The sequence below is a fragment of the Pundamilia nyererei genome, unplaced genomic scaffold (genome assembly GCF_000239375.1).
Source record: "Pundamilia nyererei isolate P.nyererei 1_Seehausen unplaced genomic scaffold, PunNye1.0 scaffold00284, whole genome shotgun sequence".
Taxonomy (NCBI): Eukaryota; Metazoa; Chordata; class Actinopteri; order Cichliformes; family Cichlidae; genus Pundamilia; species Pundamilia nyererei.
This window is the reverse complement of record NW_005187685.1, coordinates 192403-213839: the sequence shown is the minus strand read 5'-3', so window position 1 is coordinate 213839 and position 21437 is coordinate 192403. Positions and strand designations below refer to the sequence as shown.

Here is a 21437-nt window from a genome sequence, read left to right as displayed (position 1 = left end):
CAGCAATTTCCTAATGTTGTAAACCTGCTCAACATTTGGCAATAAAACCCTTTCTGATTCTGATTCTGATTCTACTCTGAGCCAGCCAGAAGCCACCCACCCTCAGGTGAAGGAACATTTCTGCTGCTTGTATCCGCAGTCTTGTTCCTTCGATCACTACCCAAAGCATATGCCCATAGGTCTGGGTAGGGACGTAGATTAACAGGTATGGAGGTGCAAAACATTGTCCATTCTGACTCAATGTCCTAAGCCTCCCTCACTCCCTCCCTGTTGAACTTCTTTCGGAGGTGGGAGTTGAAGATTTCCTGAACTGGGGCCTCTGCTAGGCATTCCCAGCACCCTCACAATACATTTGGGTGTGCCATGTCTGTCCAGCATCCTCCCCCCCACCTGACCCAAAAGCGTGTGAACAGAAAGCAGCTGCCAGTTTTAAACAAAAACATTAATAACACAACAGCAGCAGTGATGATGACTCTGGCAGTTTAACATGGAGCTGGAGTCTGTTTACACGCAGCAAAGAGGAGGAGCCGTTGCAGAGATGTGAGCTCAGGCTGAGTGGAAGAAAAACGTGTTTCTAGCATTCTTCCTGTGATCACCATTTAAACCTTTCAACCACATTTTAACCAATTTTCACTTGATTGTCAAAACTACAAAAATCTGAATCGCTGTCCAAATACTTATGGGTTTGAGTTTGGGTGTCATACTTGACAGTACTCTCTCATTTCAGTCTCACATCAATTACATAACCCTTTCTGCATACTATCACATACGTAACATTAACCGACTTCGTCCCTTCCTTACTCCCCATGCTGCTGCCATCCTCATCCATAGTCTTATTACTTCCCAGATCGATTATTGCAACTCCCTCTTCTTTAGTCTCTCCAATAAGTCCCTCCATAAAATTCAACTTCTTCAGAATTCTGCAGCTCGGGTCATAACTCGTACTCCCTTAAGAGACCATATTATCCCATTTCTTCAATAGCTTCACTGGTTGCCCATAGAAGCCAGGATAAACTTTAAAATCTTACATCTCATATGTAAGTGCATCCATAACCTTACCCCTCATCTCTGTGATCTGCTTCATATCACCACTGTTTCCTGCTGTCTCAGATCTTCGTCTGCCACTCATCTTGTTGTTCCTTCTGCTCGTGTCATCACTATGGGGAACAGAGCTTTCCGTCACTCTGCTCCTCGGCTCTGAAACTCACTTCCTTCAGTCTTAAGAAATATATATTTATATATATAAATATATACCCTGAAGCTCCCAGGTCTCTGGTACAGGACCTGAGCTTGAAGGATTGACCGCCCACAGGGGTGAGCGGGGATATATATGTATATATATATATATATATATATATATACACACTCTTATATAAATATAGATAGAAATATAGATTTCCTTTTTAAGTCACAGCTCAAAACCTACCTGTTTAAACTGGCCTACTTGCTTTAATACTGATCTTACTTGCTGTCAAATCGGGGCCGATGGCGCGATATGGCAGCCTTGCTTCTGTCAGTCTGCCCCAGGGCAGCTGTGGCTACGACTCTGGTCTGCCTCCACCAGTGTGTGAATGTGAGTGAATGAATAGTGGAATTTTAAAGCGCTTTGAGGGCCTCGAAAAGCACTATAAATGCAATCCATTATTATTAGAACAGTTCAGAGAACAGTTGTTCTGGAACCAAACAACCAATATGTGTTCATATTACAGGTCTTCACTTTAGCTTCTATGCTCCCATCATTTGTTGCACCCAAAAAATATTTTTCAACATAACAGAACCTGTTATTTTTAGGTACTTTTGGCCCATGCCTCTGTAACACTTCTCTGTTCAGGGTAAATTTTCTGATTATACTGTCCTCTGCTGCCAAGTACGCTCATAACAGAAGTGGTTACTGTTTTTGGCTGCTGTTGGGGGGGTGGGGGGAGTGTAGAAAGAAGGCAAAAAAATATTTTATTTATCCTAGCCTAGCTTTGGAAATTTGTTACAACAGTAATTTTAGTAATAAGGAATGTAGAGCATTACAGAACTTTGCTAAAACTGAGACTAAATGTATCGCAGCAGCAAAACATTTAAAATGGCTATTCCACTCCTCCTTTCCAATACAATTACCTCGACGCAATTTCTTTTCCTGTTAGCAACTGGGTTTGTTAAGCCCAGGGGTCGGCAACCTGCGGCTCTTTAGTCCTTATACTGCGGTTCCGCGTGGTTTGGGAAAACAAATTAGAAGTATTTAGCTGTATTTTATTTATGTTAGTTCTGTTTTTTTTACTTGTAGTTCTAAACTGGAAGATTATTGTGATATTGAAATATAAAAATAAAATTATATTCTATTATTTTTTCATCGCTCAAAATAAGCGTCACACTCGCGGAAGCCGGTGTATCCGCCGAAACGGCGTGCCTTTATCGAGACTTTCAACCCCAAGTAGGCCAGTTATGGATCTTCGGATCCACATTACGTCAGCAGCTGTTCTTCACCGTGAACTATGTTAAAAACAAACACGCTCACGCCTCACAGAGGACAGCTTACAGTCCTGCGTAAAGATGAAGTGACTTCGTACAGCCCCGATTTGCAGACGCTGTGCGCAGAGGTTCAGGAGCAGAAGTCCCGTTGTAAACATATCACGGCAGACCCGACGATGTTTGCATGAACACGCTTTTCAGCATCTCTTTATGGACCACTTTTCACACACGGTTGCTGTACGCACACAGCCCGACACACACCAACACAACAGCATAGATGGCACAGACGTTAAGGCGACGAGGCGTGATTGCGGGTGCCGCTCAGGTGCGTCGCCTCCCCTGCAGCGGCGCTGCAGACCACGCCCCGCCACACACATTAACCAGGTAAAATACGTATTTAGGCAGAATGTTTTTTTCTTCAATTATTTTTTTTTAAAGTCAGGTCAAGGCTCCAAAAGCCCAAAGACGATATAAGGCTGGCGGCTCACAACAGTTTTTGTTTGCTGGATCATTTTAGCTCAGCTTTCCTTTTGTTATATTTCTTTCAGTTCAAAATGTGTTAATTACATAAATAAAATGTAATTTTCTCTGTAGCACTTTATGGATTTCATAAGCAGCACACCTTAGTTGTTCACACAAAGCATAAATGTAAAAAAACAATATATACAGTGTTATCTTCATTTTAGATATCAAAAAGTATTTGCGGCTCCCAGTGTTTTCTTTTGCGTGGAAACCGGCTCCAAATGGCTCTTTGGGTGTTAAAGGTTGCTGACCCCTGGTTAAGCCATTCAGCTTCTATATTTTGTCTCTACATTTAACCTTTTTATGACTCTTAGTTCTTGTGCTGCCAAGAAAATGTATTACAAATGAATTATGAAGTGTAACGCATTCTACTCTCCGATTGGTTTGAAAGCTCAGCTAAACATAATGTGAAACTAGCTGAAACTGACAAGAGTAAAATTAGCCAGCTGAACATTTCCCATTCAAGTGCTGTAAATTCCAGTCTGTGGCACTGTGGACATGAAATTCTGCTGTTGCTGTCACTCTATTGTGTCTTTTAAATTTGTTTATATTTGAGTACATAAAGTATTACCCACTTATTTTACAGTTTATCATAAAAAAAGAAGAAAAAAGAACCTTCAGTGACATGTGATTAACAAAGGTTTTCATTTTAATGCAAATATTTTGTACCACACTATTCTCTCCAACATGTAAAACGAGACACAAAAACAATGAAGCCAATCTTCATCCACTTGCAGCCACTTCAAATGGGTAGTACTGAGGAAAGTCGTGAATGACCTTCAGGGCTTCATTATACAGCTCCAAATCTGTGGGATAAGCAGACACAGCACACTGTGAGTCACAGGTCAGGAACAAAACTTTACTCAATCAGTCTAGAGAGACGTACCAAAGGGAATGCCTTTGTCCTCTCGTAGGATGTTGTATGTGGTGGTGGTTATTACTCCTTTGCTGGACACCATACCAATGACCTCCACAATGCCACTCAGCTCTTCTTCAAGCTAAGAAAAGAACCAAATAGTTATTGAAAGTTTCTGAATGAAATTTTAAACCAGCCATTTTGCCAACACTCCACCTTCATTTTGCATTAATATTTTAATCCCCCCTGTGTTTATTGAAAGTCAACAATCTCTGCTCAAGACTTTCAATTCAGTTAAATTTATTTTTATATACTTTTAAAACAATATAGATGTAGGCAGATTAATATAATAAAGCAAAGCTACATCTTTAGCAATCAAGGCTTGGTCTGTACTCATTTGTCCAGTAATCCTTAATCCTCTTAATCCTTAATGCTCTAATTGAATTTCATTCTTGCCTGAAATAGGACATACTTCTAGAGTAGGTTTCTTAACAGAAAACTCATTGTTGCAGCCATGGGCAGCCCACACTGACCCCTGTAGACTGTTTTTTGTTTTAGTCTCCTTGACTCCACTGTTCTCTTATTAGTTAGCTAACAAACTAATGTAAGTCTATCAACTGCAACCAACTACGGGTGGGCGGATATATCGAATATACTTGATGTATCTTAACTGATTTGTTTGTTTGTTTCAATTTGTATATGTTATAAGCACAAAAGAGCAGCCTTTTTAATTTCAGTTCTTTTATTTTGTCTCGTGAATTCTTGCTTTTTTTTTTATTGATATGCTCTTTGTTTGTTAAATGCAGTGTTGGGCAAGTTACTTTGCAAAGGTAATTAGTAATAGTTACTTCTTTAAAAAGTAAGTGAATTAGTAACTCAGTTACTATATTCTAAAAGTAACTAATTACTTGGTAAAGTAACTATAGCATTACTTTAAAAAAAAAAAAGTTTAACCCTGTGGGGTCCAGGGTATAATTGGCTGTTTCTGACTACTTTTCATTTACCTCTAAATTTCACCGTTAAAAACTGTTCATCTTGGCTTGTTTGGTATCATTCTTTTCAGCACAACCTCACATGTCTGAATTTACAGTTAGTTTTTCCATTTTGGCATTCTGTATTAGCACAATAATCTAAAAATCAGACTTAAAAACATAAAATACGAGTAGAAGAGTTACGTTTTTTATTTTCATAACTTGAAATGCAAACAGAAATTGTACATTTTAAAAACCTATGCACAGTTTTTGCAAACAACAAAGTTAAATGCAGCTATTTACCTAAAAATGCAGCCAATGCATTTTTCTAACAACCATTTCAAACTATTCAGAACAATCAGGTATTCTGCATCAAATAAGATGGGACATAAATTATTGGTGCCTCTTCAAAATATAATTTCTGTCCACTATAAGATAAAGGCCCATATGGAAAAGAAATAGTAAAAACTTATGATTTACTCATGAAAGTGGCCACTTTCTCATTACTTTCATATATTGTTTTAGTAAGTATCCAAAACATACAAGTTTCATTATATAATTTTTCAAGGGATCTTATATCTGTTTTCACTCTTGTATGCTTTTCATACAAGTTTCACACAAGACAGATACAAACTTTATAAGATTTATATATATTTTTCCATATGGGCAAGCTTGCAGGTGTCAGGCTTGTGATGTTCCCCACGCTCTTATTCCCATCACTGATTAAATGTGTAGTGTTGACCACAGAAAGAAACATACTGTGACTAACTACATAACTGTGACAGAATAAAGTTATGAGTGCTGTATTTGGGAGGAAATCTATCTAGGAATTGATCATTAACACTGAAATCTCCCCTCATAATTACAGTCACAGCTGTATAGTTGATCTTATCCGACACGTCGTTCAGAATACTGCAGCGACTCCCTGTGCGGGCAGGCATAAATAGAAGTGACTGTGTGATGACGATGCGGCGGCGAGCGAAGCTCCTACGCGGAGAATATGACCAACAACAACGGTACAAGCAAACAAGAGTGGTCCACAGACCAGTTGTACCACATACTTCGTACCACCAGCACCGCTCACCCTGAAACGTGTAGGCAAACTGATGCCATAAATTATGGCAGTACTCACAGGTTCGTTCAATTCTACCGTAGCGCTCTTTCCTTCTCCATCAGACACACTGAACGTTTTTCCTGTTGGGTGAACCTGGTCAAGAAAAGCAAAACTAATACTTTATGTCCTTGCTGTTAACAGAGTGGGCCAGTGCATATATGCAGGTGTAGGTTAATCCATATTTATAATTATTAAAAATAGTTTAACAAGCACCAGCCAAAACCCACCTTTTCAACGCGCCCAACGAAGCAGACACCTCTGCCAATGTGCTGTGACAGCATAGAGCAGTTTATTCTTGGTTTAGAAGTGTCCAGTAGACTTGCCATCTTTACAGTTAGCTTCTTTCACGTTCCTGGACCTTCGACAGCGCAACACAGCGCGGGAAACGCGTAGTCCTGAGCTTTAGTACAAAGGCGCAGCTCAGGCGGGCGGCTTACCCACATTACATGAAAAAACGCGGCACTTGAAATTACGGCCAAAGGGGAATACAAAACAAGCGCCTCTCATTTTTCCAAGCCATATCCGTTGTGCTCTAACATTTTCTTCCGCGGAAACGACAACGAATCATTCCGCTACATATTGCTGACAGCACGAATTTTACAAAAAAAGAATACTGATAATTTCTACGTGGACAAGGACCGCTTTAAGGTCAGTGAATTCACCGTCATAATAACTCGGGTGATCCTAAAGGGCGAAAATATGATAGAATATTCTGATATTTTTTGTAATGCTGAGCGAAGGTAACACGAACAGGAAGTAAACGAGTGGCACCAATAACTGGCAGTAAACACTAAAGGAACAAGAACTGACTTTATTAAGGCTTTCTGAATTCGACAAGTAACGATAGTAAGAGTGCCATTTTCACTTTCTATAGAGCCATGGCTGTTGTTTGGGCTCTCAAAACACGACCGAAGGGTAGACAGCGACCAGGGTCACTTTAAAAGAAATGTATCACTAATAAGTTATGATGCATTTCTACATTCATATGCCCATGAAAACCTTAAATACGCCCGTTTGTTTAAAGTGGTTCAACGTCGTTCGCCTCGGCTTTCTCTTTGACTAAATTATGTGTAGAACGGATTTGACGTTTATCGTCAGTTTTCAGAACAAAGATGTGAAGTCTCAACAAACAAGGACGTTCTGTGAACGTTTTTTTTAGCGAAACTCCACTGTTGAGAATATCAGGCAATAGTCCCGTAGAGCACCGAGACTGTAAATATGTAGTGAGATCTCAGCAGAATACACATTTCACAAGTCGTTAGCAGACTTCTGTGAAGTTAAAGAGATGCGTCTTTCAAAATGGGATTCCACACATTGAAGATACCGAATGAAATATACTGTGGTTCACTACGCATAATGTATTTTTATTTTTGTGGTTCCAATACAATGACTGGAAAAAAATTAACTGGATTGAGACAAAACAATGGCCCAAAGATGGTATCCAGAACCGAAATACGTTACCTGCACTCACTCTTCAGCATAAAATCATTTCTTAATATATTTGTTTAATATTTTCCTGGTTGCTTCTCTAAATGTTTGCTGCAGTTCAACCAGCATAAACTTTGAACAAATGCAAGTGCAATATTTCTGTAATTTCTATTAATGAATTTATTTGTCACTAACAGATATTCACAGCACTGATCACATGAAATGTCAGCCTATAATAGTTATGGTGTAACAACACAGTCGTTTAGTAGCACAGTGTGGCTGCTCAAGTCAAAGAATGGATGTTGATAAATTATATATATTATATAAAGGCGGGTAGAAAGATATATTCTGTGTGGCAGAACATCTAGGCATGGCAGAACGATAAGTGGATGACAGAACCGGATGCATATATCGTGGCGAAGTTACGGTGTGGTGTAGTAGATGTCTTTATGAGGAAGTATTTTTAGATGACTTGCTGAGGGACTCATTTCTATCTCGTGTTCTTCCTGTCACGCGGCTCCTTGAGATCTTCTGTAAGCAGTGATATACCTGATATGTATGGGATACATAGTCAGACCTCTTCAATAGCAGACCATTTGAATTCAAAGTAGAAAAAAAGAACAATATTGGTTGCATTCCAATAAGAATGGATTCTGCTTTTTGGATCAGAGCTAGTTTTAAAGCCTGCTGTGTTAGGGTGGACAGCTACAAGTAACAGGTATAGCCTAAAAGGTAGATCAACTGAAGGTTTTCAGTTTGAATCCAGTTTCAGAGGCTAAATGAAAAAGAAAAATTGTGTTTCTTAACATTGGAATGGGTGTGACAGCAGAGGATGCTGGGTATAGAGTGAGATAGAGGCAGATGATCTGTTGTTAAAATCCCTAAAAGAGGGAGCAGCCAAAAAAAAGAAGGCGACCATTAAGCTGGGATGAGGAATACATTTTTTTACAAGTGCAAATAGTGTACTCTGTAGTGCTATTTGTTTGCTGGAAATCATAGGTGCCAACAGAAGGACATTTATCTTTAAACAAATATTAAGGATTCTGTGCTGCTGCTCTCACACTGGTAAAAGTCACAGATAGGTACACCTTCAGGGCTGCACCAAAACACACAAAGTAAGGAACACATGACAGAATCATCAACTTGTTAAATTAGCAGCACCAAAAATAGTTACATTTAAGCAGTTTTCCCTTGAAATGTTACCCTTGTTGTTCTGAAGGTAATGCCTGTGAACTCACATGTTGGAATTCCAGACCTGGCACATCCAAACATATTTTGAGGGTGTGCTGGGAGACCCTTTTCTAGACTAAAAATTGGTACACTACCTGACTGTGGTAGAAGTCAGGTAGTGTACAGATTTAAATGTCTAGTAGCAAATTCAGTGATTTCAAACAAAGAAAAAGGGGGAAACTGTCTCCTCAGTTAACTGAGTTATTCAAAGACATGGATATATTTTTTCATGACATTATTACATTTATCACTTGCATTTGCATACCACACAAGAAACTAAAGCACAATCCTAAAACTTTTCTCAGGTTATGTAAAAACCTGAGAACATTCCTAAGGGTTCCCTGCAGCTTCTACAAAACTAACCTTCAGATAACAACCTGAAGGTTGCTGTTTCTGTTTACTGACATTTGAACTTCGAGTGAATCAGTCTGTTGTTACGCTTTCTCGACAGTAAGCATGATAAAATGAATGAATGTGAAACGTATAATGCACTGGCTCTTCATCTAACCTATTGCTTCTTCTGTTTTTGGGTGGGTTTTGGGTTTTTTGGGTTTTTCTTTACACAGGTTTATCATGTGGAGCTTGTTTGGACTGCGTAAGGACTCAAAGAAGTCAACCCCAGACAAGGAAGTAGATGGAGGATTTGTTATTGTTGGTAAGGAACATATTAAAATGAAACTATATATAAAGCTGAAGTTTACAACTTGTTTTACAAATTTTTAAGAGTTTTTCTTACTGATGTATGGTTATCTGCACATTCACATACAGGTATGCACCTCTGACAGGAAGCACTGTCATGTTAAAATGAACTCACAACTCCAGAATGTCAAATCAAATCAAATCAAATCACTTTTATTGTCACATCACATGTGCAGGTACACTGGTACAGCACATGTGAGTGAAATTCTTGTGTGCGAGCTTCACAAGCAACAGAGTTGTGCAAATACAACAATGTAAACAAGCAAAATACAAGAATGGCTACATCTGAAACCAATAAATATACAGTATGTACAATATATAATAGTATATGCATTTCTGGATGAATATGGTTGGAGTTGTGTGTTTTGTTCCTTTCAACCATCCTCATACCCTGTAGCATGTACTGCATGACAAAAGACCAGTGGTGTTGTGCATTGCTCTTATGTAGAGCCTACACACAGTTTTACTGACTGGTGTCTCAAACTTAAATGAGCTGTGAGCCACTGCTGGCACTGTCACCTCTTGTGAGGGCCACTGTTCAAGTGGTACAAAAAACAAACAAACAAGAAAACACCCACAAATATTTCCAAAAATGTTTTGTTTGTTGTTTTAACATTTTAAATATTGTATAACAAGACAAAACTGCAAATGTGAACGCACAGAACGCACAATTTAGATAGATCTCTAAATTGCTCTTTCTCTCTAAGGTGCTATAGAAAGTTGTCTTCCACTAGCTTTAGGCTTTTCTGAAAGCTAATAGTGTCACATTTCAGTCTGGTTTCAAACCACATCATAGCACAGCACAAGCACTTTTAAAAGTTTTTAATGGTCATTTATTAATTAGCGACTTGGGCGATTCTCACGCTTTTAGACCTAAGTGCTGAGACAGTTATCCTAATCTCTAGACTAGAGAGCTGTGTTGAGTCACTGCTTTTGATGGTTTAGATGTTATTTAACAGGCAGAAGCTTTCTGTCAGGTTAATTGAGTTTTCTTCAACACCTGCTCGCCTCACTTGTGGGATCCCCCAACGATCCATTTTTAAGTCCAATACTCTTTTTAACTCTTAATACTCCATTAGTTTAAAAAAAGAGAGAGAAAAAACAGAAGTGGTACCTTTTAGACTTCCTGACACTCACTCCTCTTTTAAATGTCATCCCCTATTGATCAGTAGACCCACAAAACCCCTATACAGAAAGTTGATTCCAGCTGTCTCATTAAAACGTCTAATCCCTGATCCTGTTATCCGTACCCAGATAGTGCAGGTTTCTGGAGTCAATGTGGCTGAGGCCACTTGCTCAGCCTGACTCCCTTGACGTCCAAGTGTCTTCCCTGCTTGGCCTGATATGAACAAACCAGAGTAGCCTTGCAGGTCAGATCTTATAAGTAACACCTGTATTAATCTATAACTAATATAGATTAATACTTAGATTTATACCTTTATTGTTCCACAAAGGGTCAAAAAGGGAATGTCGACAGTTTAGACTTTAATTGCAGGTTTTTATTAAAGCAGCTGGGCAGGAGCAATAAAATAATAAAAAGAAAAACATTTAAAAAAATAATCAAATCACTTAAATTCTATTAATTTAATTAACTCACTTTAAGGTTATATGCATGTTTTGTTCTTATCTTTGAGGGGAGAGAGGTTGGTGGTGTGGTGGCCACTTCCAGCACTGAAGATGTGTTCCACCTCACTGCTCTGTGTTAATGGGAATAATCAGTAAACCAGGTTTCCTTGATAGATTCCACATCTTCTCAAAGATGGTAACAAAGCAGGTAACAGCTTGGAAGTCTTGAGAAGCTGCAACTTCCACTTAGAAAACGATGGAAGTTCAAATCCTTCTCAGAATTATAATCCAACCCTGATGATGATCATAATGATGAAATAGGGCCAAATGCAATCTGTGAGTCCACCGTGGACAAACTCCCCTTGGCGCCTTTGTTGGAATCTCCAACGGTAAACTTCTGGAATCCAGTCCTTTGAACTGCTCATCTCGACTGACCCACAACGCCTCCAGGCATCCCAGTTTATACTTATGTGCCCCACTCGCCCCACCCTTCTCTCTCTCTCTCTAATATCTATTTAACCCATCACTTGTTTACATAAGATTCACTAATCTTCACCCCCACCTTATCTCTCTCTCTATCGTTCTCTGTTAACATGGAAAATTTAATTACATTTGATCATTCAGTCACATATCAGTAAGATTTACTTCACATTTCATTCAGTTCAGATTTTATTAGCACGTTCTTTAGCATACTCCCTTTATGTCTAAATGCTTTAAAAATCTGTGTTTGTTAACCACAATTTACTCAACACAATATACTGAGTACAATCTTTCACTAAATCACACACTTTAAAAGTCAGACATCCAGAAATCAGCGTGTTGTGTCCTGTATGTGCTCTCATTCACTCTCTTTCTCACACACACACACACACACACACACACACACACACACACACACACACACACACATTGATTATAAATTCAGATAAATTTGAGGTTATTGTATTTAGACCTAAAAATCTCAGAAACACAGTGTCTGACCAGGTATTGCATTGCCTTGGCTTCTAGTAACACTATGAGACATCTTGGAGTAGTTTGTGACCAGGATAAGTCCTTTAATTTGCTTATTAAACACATTTGTAGGACTGCTTTCTTCCATTTGCACAATATCATCCTGTTCATGCATTTTTACCTCTAGTTTGGACTACTGTAATTCTTTTTTGATTGTTGGTTTTAAAGAAAAACTCTCCGTATAAACTCTCTGAGCAACCTTTAGTTAATTTAAAACGATACAGCAAGAGCACTGACAGGACTCGACACAGAGGCCATATTTGTCTCATTTTGGCTTCTCTTTATTGTAGTTTTTTGAAGATTGGTGGATCTCTGTCTAGCTTTACTTTTCTGTGACGGTCTTTTTGTACCAATCACATTACTGACCTGTAACGTGACTCTGTGCTATACACTGGTCTCCCAGTTTTGCCGACTTTTAAGACCTCTTGCTGCCATCAAATTCTGAATTCCCTTATTTCCCTCAGAGGTCAAGTTTTCTGAAAATCTTCTGAACGCGTTAACTCAAGAACGAGGGAATGTATGATTTAACTTTTTAATTAATTAATTAATTTGTTTGTTTTATAATTGATACCATAGCTGTTAATTGTGTTTGCTGATTATGATGTTTCATGTTCACATGCATCTTGAAAATGAGGTAAATAAATATTTATTAATGAATAGAATATATATTTTTTGGGTGAGAAGCCTTATTTCTTCTTGTTTCTTCAGTATTTGTTTCTAGTAAACATTAAGCTGTCTGTCCTGTTTGATCTCCAGCCGAGACAGTTGAAGAACAGAGACAGAGGCTGCAAACCATGAACGTCACACAGCCCTCAACAAATGTCATAGTGCAAGCATCAAAGGTGAGCAGCATGCCACGATCACTCTTCAAGCTCTTTAACACTGAGCTTAAGCAGAAGCCTCATCGCTCGCCTTCTGATCATTTCACATTTACTTCCCAAGCCTCACTACTTTAGCATTGACTGCTTTATGTCTAATTAGGCACTTTGCTTTAGACTCTAATTATACTTGTAACTGCATGTTTGTGAATTACTGTTTGCGCCATTGTCTCACTGTACAGAAAACTGTGAGATGCATCTATTCAGAGCCTCCACATTAACACAAGTGTCTGACACAACCCAGTAATCTAAATCTTATCCAGCAGAATAAGACATAAATTGAACTTCAGGGCAGAATTCGGGCAAAATGTTGCACAAAACTGGTTTCAACATTGTACACTCACAAGGAACATCTCTCCCTTTCTTCATAGTCGTCCTGCTCAACTCCAGATCCGCAGTATGACACAAGGTTCCCAGCAACTTCACACAACACGGGGACAACGATGAGACCTCGAGCAGTGGAAGCACATTCAACTCTTCCAGATCTCCTCGGGGATGTCCCCTTCACTTTGGCTCCTCATGTCCTGGCCATGCAGGCAGGATTCCCCCTCATCCCTGATATATTGCTGTCCCGGGACATAAATTATAATCTAGCCAGCTTTCAATACGACTTCACTTTAGAGAATTCTATTCTTCACAACGCCTAGTTTCTTTGAACTGCAATATTCCATAGTTCACACTATGGGGAACAGAGCTGGTAGGCTGCCATAGCTGACTTTATAACATATTGAAGAGAACAAATCAAACCTCATCTAAATGACACAAAATTAAATTAATTTAAATGTAGGGTTACTGAAATATAATGAATATATGGTCAAATTGTACTGTTGATCCCAAAAAGGTCACAGTTTTATAGGAAATGAAAGGCTTTCTTAAACTCTGTGTGTTGCTCATGGTGTGCTGCTTAACTTAAACGCAGACGGACAGTTTAGGTTGTGATTGCCTAAAACATGGTTAGACATTTTTTCAAGTTACACTCTGTAGATATAATGAAGTATAGGGTTACTGTGATTAGCAAAATGAAAACTCCAGGTTATTACAACTCTGGCCCCATTGCCAGCGCTTCAGCTATCCCTTTGAGCAGTTAAGATCATGTTTTTTTCACCTCCATGTAGCTGTTTCCAGCCCCACGGGCTAAGGCCCAGCCGGCGGCCACTCCCCGAGCCTGGCTTCAGGGTGAGAGCCCAGAAACCTCCCCCCAAGTGTAGACTTGTTCCTTGGTTTTTTTGCAAAGACAGCAAAGAAACCAATGGTTTCTGAATTGCTCTTTATTGGTCTCCTCACCCAGGAACAATTGGGAAACCGTATCATGGCAAATTGACCCAACCACATAGCTCCTAGGATCACGACATACAAACACCTCCACCACAATAAGATGTCGCAATTTCTGCTCTAAAATGAAGAGATTCTGTGTCTATTTTGTTTTCCTTATAAACATGCAATGACCGTTTTGTTGGTCACTGCATGTTTATAAAGTTTGCTGTACTGCATAACCAGTAAAGCAAACAGTTTGGGTTTTTTTTGCTATTCTGCTGTTTTTCTTTTTCTAATTTTATTTGTTTCTTCTCTTTTGTACCAGAGAATCTGTTTGAGGCACATTGGCTCATTCCGACTGTTGGAACCGCTGCTGTAGGACATTTCTTCGTTATGGTTTTTCTTCTTCAGGAAGAAAAACCATAACGAAGAAATGGGTACCTCCAAGCATCCATTACCAGGCCACCTGCTGGCTGGGGCTCAAAACAGATTCCTTAAAAATCAGAGCCACTACAATTTTTGAGAAACCAGCAGTCTCTCATAAAACAGACTGCTGCTGTCTATAACTATGTAAAAGTCATTATATAGGCAGACAACAAACAGACATGCAGCAGACAGCTTGCAACCATTCACGGTTGTTGTAGAGCCATAGCTACATACCTTATATCTTTAGCCTGGATTCCACTGCAATGGAAATAGAATGGCTGCTGTTAATGCGAATGTTCGCACCATCTTCCACGTGCAGAGTTCCTGCACAACTGCCTGACAATATGTGACAATCTAAGTGAGGACTGACATTCTGTAAAGATCGAGATACACTTTGGATTCAGGTCTCAGCACATCTGCTCTGAGACCTAAACCCACTGTTACTGGTTCCTGTGCCATAAAGGGGCAACTTCTGCCTTGGTGTCTTCCAAGAACTATCCATTATTTTGACAAAGAACTGAATGTTACATAGTAGCAGAATCCACATCACTGGTAAATTTACATCCCCATAACAACTGATGTCACTGATTCCAGCTTAGTGCTCAGCAACTCTGTGGTTCCAGGCCAGTGCCAGCTGCTTGGTGTGTTTTCTGGCACTGGATCCAGCCTTTAATATCCAGTTAAGTAAATTATCTCTGGACATGCCCAGAACTGCCTTCTTGCTTCACAAGACTAATGTCCCTATTTTTCCTCATCAACATTTTTAACATGTCAAGTTTTTTGTTGTTGTTGTTGTTGTTTTTCTTTTTTTTCTTTTTTTTGGGGGGGGGGTTGCACATTTGCATGGCGGCCCCTGTTACAAAAATGGCCCAAGTTATGAATTCGATTTTTCCTCCGAGAAAGAACTCATTTTTGTATTTGTCTGTTTGCCACCAATTCAAACACTATGAAATGTAAAGTTGAAAAGGCACTGACTTGGTCAGTAACATGGTCACTTGAACAGATTTTGAAATTCATACCCTAGGTGCAGTTACTAAAAAATCTTGAATGACTTTCAAGACCTTAAGGTCAAGCTCTCAGTGAGCTTGACCTTAAGGTCAGAGGTCAAGTTTTCTAAAACTTCGGAAGGAAGTCACCTGGGAAATTCAAATTCATACCATGGATTCATCTAATAAAACTCTCAGATTGAGTCTCTGTGACCTTAACCTCAACGTCAGATGTCAACTTTTCTGAAATTCTCTTGGGATTTTCATTATCATGGATATTTTTACTAGGAGGCTGAGAGGTAGACCTGGCAGCCCCCAGTATTTTTAATCCAGTAAATGTACATGCTAATGGTACCTTGCCTTTCCTGAGCTAGTGCACATTTTACTCTGCAAAACATCTTGTGAGCATCGAATATATGCTATACACGGGTTAATTGTATCCCACTTTTTGCATTTAAACATTCACTGCTGTAATCAGCATTAATATATTGATACTTGTACTTCAGATGTCATGAGGATTCATGCAAGTCATGGGTGACACTCAAACTTTACCTTTAGGTAAATTCATATTAAATTATCAATATGCTGAATTCACACATGGGTTTCTACAATGGATGTAGTTTCAACATCCTGTAAGCTTTTTAACCAGTTACTAGTGGCACTGCATCACTGTGTGTGTGTGTGTGTGTGTGTGTGTGTGTGTGTGTGTGTGTGTGTGTGTGTGTGTGTGTGTGTGTGTTCCTGTCTAGCTATCTTTGTGAGTACCAAAATCTGCATTCTACTATACTTTTGAGAACCAACAGTCACTTGTGAGGACACACACACCTCACACATTTTAAGGCCTTTTTGAGGCTCAAAATGTGGTTTTAGTGTCAGGGTTACAATTAGGTTATGGTTAGGGTTAGGCATTCATTTTTAATGGTTAGGGTTAGGGTAAGGGGCTAGGGAAACCATTATGTCAATTAAGGTCCTCACTAAGATAGCTGAACAGGCGTGTGTGTGTGTGTGCTGTGTGTGTGTAGCAGTGGTCAGATTGACCTCTTAAGTTGAGGTTTGCTGAGATGGAATCTTTTTTTGGCCCATCCTATTCCTCGAGGAATCTGTTGGTAATGTGTGGCCTTGATTGTGACTGGGGACATTTTTTTTTCACCAATAAATTGTTGTTGAGCATTGTTTACCTTGTGTCCTTATAGTTATTTTGTCTCCTTTTTTTAAAATATCTGGACATTTTATTGCTATTATTTATATTGCTTTCTTTGGGGAATGTCATAGTTTCAAAAATAAACTTAGAACTTTACCCGTCTTCATACTGACCTGCTTACTTGTTTGGTTTTGGGACCTAATCTTTCTCGACCTGGAACTTGATTACTTTACTCTATAAAATGTCTTGTGAGCCATGAATGGAAGAAGGTACAACATGTATCACTAAACATCACACACACATCTCCTTGTTCAGCTAGCAACATGCCTTTCTGTTCTGCCATGTTGGGAGATTAGTTGGATGCATTTGTTGTCACAGAGCTTCAAGTGAATGTCTAGTCCATCCATTCATTCGTTCCATTTGCCCTTATGGGGGTCATGAGGGGGCTGAAGCTTATCCCAGCTGCCATAGAATGAGCGGCAGGGTACATCCTGGACAGGTGTGGTAATCTGACACAGAGAGACAGGTTCACACCTGCATTCACCTCTTGGGCATTTAAGAATCATCAATTAACCTAACCTCACTAATTGCCTGTCTTTGGACTGTGAGAGGAAGCCGGACTATCTGCAGACAACCCACACAAACACAGGGGAACATGCAAATTCCAAACAGAAAGGCCCGGTGAGATAATAATAATGGATTGCATTTAGCGCTTTTCGACACCCTCAAAGCGCTTTACAATTCCACTGTTCATTCACTCTCACATTCACACACTGGTGGAGGCAGCTACAGTTGTAGCCACAGCTGCTCTGGGGCAGGCTGACAGAAGCAAAGGCTGCCATATCGCAGCATCGGCCCCTCTGGCCATCACCAGTAGGCGGTAGGTGAAGTGTCTTGCCCAAGGACACAACAGCCGAGACTGTCCGAGCCGGTGCTCGAGCTAGCAACCTTCTGATTACAAGACGAACTGCCAACTCTTGAGCCACAAGATGGTGGACTCGAACCTGAGAACAGTGCTAACCACCATGCCACCGTGCAACCATGCAAATGAAGAGAATCTAGTAAATCTTTGCTAGTTATAATAGATGTAATTTATCAACTCTGTTTTTGTTGGTTTCTATCGTATGTCCAAAGAATGTGAATCCTGCAGCAATTTGAGTGCGTGTTTATACTTGTCAGGGATCCCTTGAGACAGAACTGTGGCATCTTTATACATTTCAGAGTCAGCCTCTAAGAAATCCTTGGAACGTTTAAACCTGCATTGCTTCTGTGTGTGTGTGTATTAGTAGGCTTGTTAATGCATTCCCTATATGTGTGCGTGTGTGTGTGTGTCTTATTTTCATTTTTTACTTTTTGTTGCTATGCTGAGGACCCTTCTCTTTCTCAAGTTCTGCCCCGAGTCACTCGGCCTGAGTGTTGTGCTTTTCAGGACAACCTTTAACCCAGTGATTTGTGGCCCACACTAAAAACAGACTTCATTCATTCTCCCTCCACCTTCTGCAGCTGTCTGTCTCTCCAATATCCTTCATCTCTGTAGCCATAGGCTGGTGAAGTTGCTATACAGCGTGATTTTGGCATTTGTATATGCTGCTGGTAACCCTGTAAGGCTGAGGGTGATGCCATTTTCTGACCACCTGCCACTGACTCCTGATGAGGTGGTGTGTCTCCACTTTAAAATAATCAGTCTTTATTTTAGTTTCTGTTGGTTTAAATTCCACTTCAGGAATAATGAGTGTTGTGGTTCATTCCTTCCTGGAAGAAAAGGAAGTAGCTTCTAAGTCTGCATTAAAATCAGAGCAGTTCCTCTATTGTGCTAGCTGGGGGAGATTGGTTGATGTTGAAGCTTGTTTTTCAGGTTTAGAGTGGGGTTGAGGTGAAGCTGTGGAATTTTTACCAAAATCTGCCCTTGGATGTAAGTCTGACGGTGCTGATGGTGCTTGTCTGTCATTTTGCTCCAGCCTTTGTGCTCAAGGAGAAGGTTGACCCAGGGCCGGGTCTATCTGCTTCTGACACTGAGACGTTTGATTAATATCATTTTTCATCCTGCCTGTCAACACTTTCTCTCCCTGATTCCTGCTTTGTTATAAGAAAATAATCTTTTCTAACTGCATTAAATGACAATATTCATTTCTTCTAATTAATTTGCTTTATACATATCTTGATTTTTCACTTTTTTAAGTTTCATTTCCCTTTATTGGATTATTTTATGTTATACTGAAATACTTTGTTACACTTAATTTCTGTTGGCTTTTGGAATTTGAGCTCCCCGTGTTGTTCACGTTTAATCTCAGAGACCGAGATTCTCAGTGATTCTCAGTCAGTCATGACTTATGTAACCCACAATGCCACTAACATGAATCTGCCTGTGGTAACATTAGCCTTAACTAAAGCTTGGTTTTAATCTTTTTGTTGTTCTTATTTAATTTTTCTGGATAAAGTTTGGAACGATGTCCCCTTGCTAGAAGACATCAGTTCAGCTCTATTGTAAATGGGTCAATATCTACAACACTGTAGAAGAGATGGATAATATCTAAAATATTTGTTTTAAAAGCCCAGAAAATTAATAAATGAATAAATAAAAATAAAAAAAACGTGGGAAAGAATAGCTTTAAATTTTAAATTTTTGTACAAGAAAAAAAGGTTGGAAACATTTTTAGCCATGGAACTGGAGCATTTAGTTTTATTTGGTTTGCCTATTTTTACTCAAGCCTCATTGGATTTAAATCGTCATTTCTGTTTCATGCATGTTTTGCAGATTGTTTAAAAGGTATTTTATAAGAGTGCTATTTATGTGTTTTTACTTCTCTTGCCATCATATTCCAATCTTATATGCAATAGCAATTACAATGTTCAAGAGGGATAAATCGCAAACTGCAACTTTTAAATATCATGAACTGTGATCTCTGTAACATTTTATTTATTTTCATTTGTTTATTTCATTTGCAATCGGTTCCTCTCAAAGGAACAAGTACATATTTATTTGATGAGTAACTCAAACCCATGCAGACTGCCTTGTTTTCTGAGATTTGGTGAGATAGTTCTTTGTGCTAGAGAACTGCCTCCACAGGTGACTACATTACATGAAAAATGTAGATTTGGATATACACTTCTTTTATATATTATCAGTTCTTTTTTTTCTTTTTTTTAAAAAAAGATGTAAATAGCAAATTTTAAAATAAGTTCATACACCAATAAAAATACTTTAAAAGGTCATTCTGATTATGATTCAGATTTCAGGATGGACTGCGAACACTCGCACAATCTAAGCTCACCCAGAGACCTTTGACCCCCTTCAATCCTCACAGCTGACCTTCTTGACAGCCTCTTCACCTTTCTCAAGTTGGCAGTAATAGAAGGCATGCTAAAGAAGTTTTCATTCCTTTCTGGAGAGATACCGAACAGAAGCAGAAGTTGCATGTAGGGTTTGACGTGTTGTGTCAATCAGAATCAGAGAAACTTTATTAATCCCAGAGGGAAACTGAGTTGTCATAGCAGCAAATATACAACAAACATCACACACTCTTATAAAATGAGTGTAGAAACAGAGATATTGATAGAAGTTAATATTGATAGTCTTAAGTTAAAAGTACGTGTTTTTTGTTTTGTTTTTAATGACATTTTTGACAGTTGCTCCAACTGTTTGCTTAAATGTTACTGTAGGTTATTTTTCTACAAGCAGGCAAATGGTCATAAATTGAATGCCAAACTAATGAGAATGTGGTTAAGATTTGCAGGGCATGGCATTTCTTTCTAAAAGAGATCTTAACAGTGATATTATATTACACAAGTCAGGTCCAATACTGTATATTAGTGCAACTAACCATGATTTTCCTCTTGCACTCAAATCAGGCTTTTACAGCAAAATGTATACAAATCAAATTTCCTATGTCATTTTGTTTCTGTGTTGAGGATACCCTCTTTACTGTGAGGACAACCTTACTCCTGCATTTTACTTGTTCCAGAATCTTGTAGTGAGATGATGACAATAACATCTTCTGAGAACCTTATATTCAGTAGTTCTGAGATTAAAGTAAGCATGTTCCAATTTTTTTTTAGATTTGATTTAAAAAACAAAAAGCAAAACAAAATCAATGCATTTTTTTCAGTGAATCAATATGTAAGTTGTTTTTTCTTTTCTTGCTTGTTTGTGAGTTGTTTTTGTTCTCTGGTGTTTTGCTTTAAAATTGTTTATAGAACTCTTGATTCTATTTGATACAAAATCCCACTGTTTAATGTATTTACTGACTGTATTAACACTCATGGTGTCAGTTTTAGTCTTGTTAATGTGTCAAAAAGGCCACATCAGTTGGTAAAATGACCACTGATTTCTTTATTTCTTATTGAGTTCTACATAGTCAAAAAACTTTAGAATTTTAGTAGTATTTGATTTCTGAGTCATTTAACACTGTATTTTAACATGAAATGTGATTGTAAAATGTAAAGACAAAGGTTTGGAGCTCATATAGTCAGTGTTGGGAAGGTTACTTTTAAAATGTATTCCACTACAGATTACAGAATACATGCACCAAAATGTATTTTGTAACGTATTCCATTACATTTCTCAATGAGAGTAACGTATTCTGAATATGTTGGATTACTTAATATATTATCATGCTTTTTACAACTACATGAATGTACTATTGCTGTGTGATTTATTACGATTACTGAAGGTCCGCGGCTCCGAACCGTAGTAAAGGGACCTCTGGTTAATACTTCGGGTTCCTTGTCGGGCTCGTAGCCAAAAAATAGCTTTACTTTGTTGTCTGGGTCAAGTTTTAGAGAGAGAGGGGATTTGAAAGGCTGCTCCAACGGAGCTTATTGTTTTGGAGGAAAACACGAACACGGTGTACAGTCGAGTCTTAATAGCTTACTTACAGCTGGGCTCGTCAGGCACT

At 38.8% G+C, this 21437-nt stretch overlaps 2 protein-coding genes across 3 annotated transcripts; one reads left to right on the top strand and one right to left on the bottom strand.

Annotated features, from left to right (window-relative positions):
- Positions 1–3608: 3608 nt before the first annotated feature.
- On the bottom strand, positions 3609–6324 carry rpa3 (replication protein A3). The gene is made up of 4 exons (XM_005750659.1): positions 6151–6324; positions 5942–6016; positions 3869–3980; positions 3609–3788 (listed from the first exon to the last, which is right to left on the bottom strand). Exons 1-4 carry the CDS (start codon positions 6247–6249, stop codon positions 3706–3708), a joined length of 369 nt encoding a protein of 122 aa, XP_005750716.1. The 5' UTR covers positions 6250–6324; the 3' UTR covers positions 3609–3705.
- Positions 6325–6456: 132 nt separating this feature from the next.
- umad1 (UBAP1-MVB12-associated (UMA) domain containing 1) lies at positions 6457–16110 on the top strand. Of its 2 annotated transcripts, none has more exons than XM_013915291.1 (4): positions 6457–6571; positions 9148–9236; positions 12614–12699; positions 13107–16110. In XM_013915291.1, exons 2-4 carry the CDS (start codon positions 9155–9157, stop codon positions 13380–13382), a joined length of 444 nt encoding a protein of 147 aa, XP_013770745.1. In that variant the 5' UTR covers positions 6457–6571; positions 9148–9154; the 3' UTR covers positions 13383–16110. The 2 variants fall into 2 exon arrangements, with proteins under 2 accessions (XP_013770745.1, XP_013770746.1); XM_013915292.1 differs by lacking the exon at positions 6457–6571 and adding an exon at positions 6678–6769.
- Positions 16111–21437: the final 5327 nt, after the last annotated feature.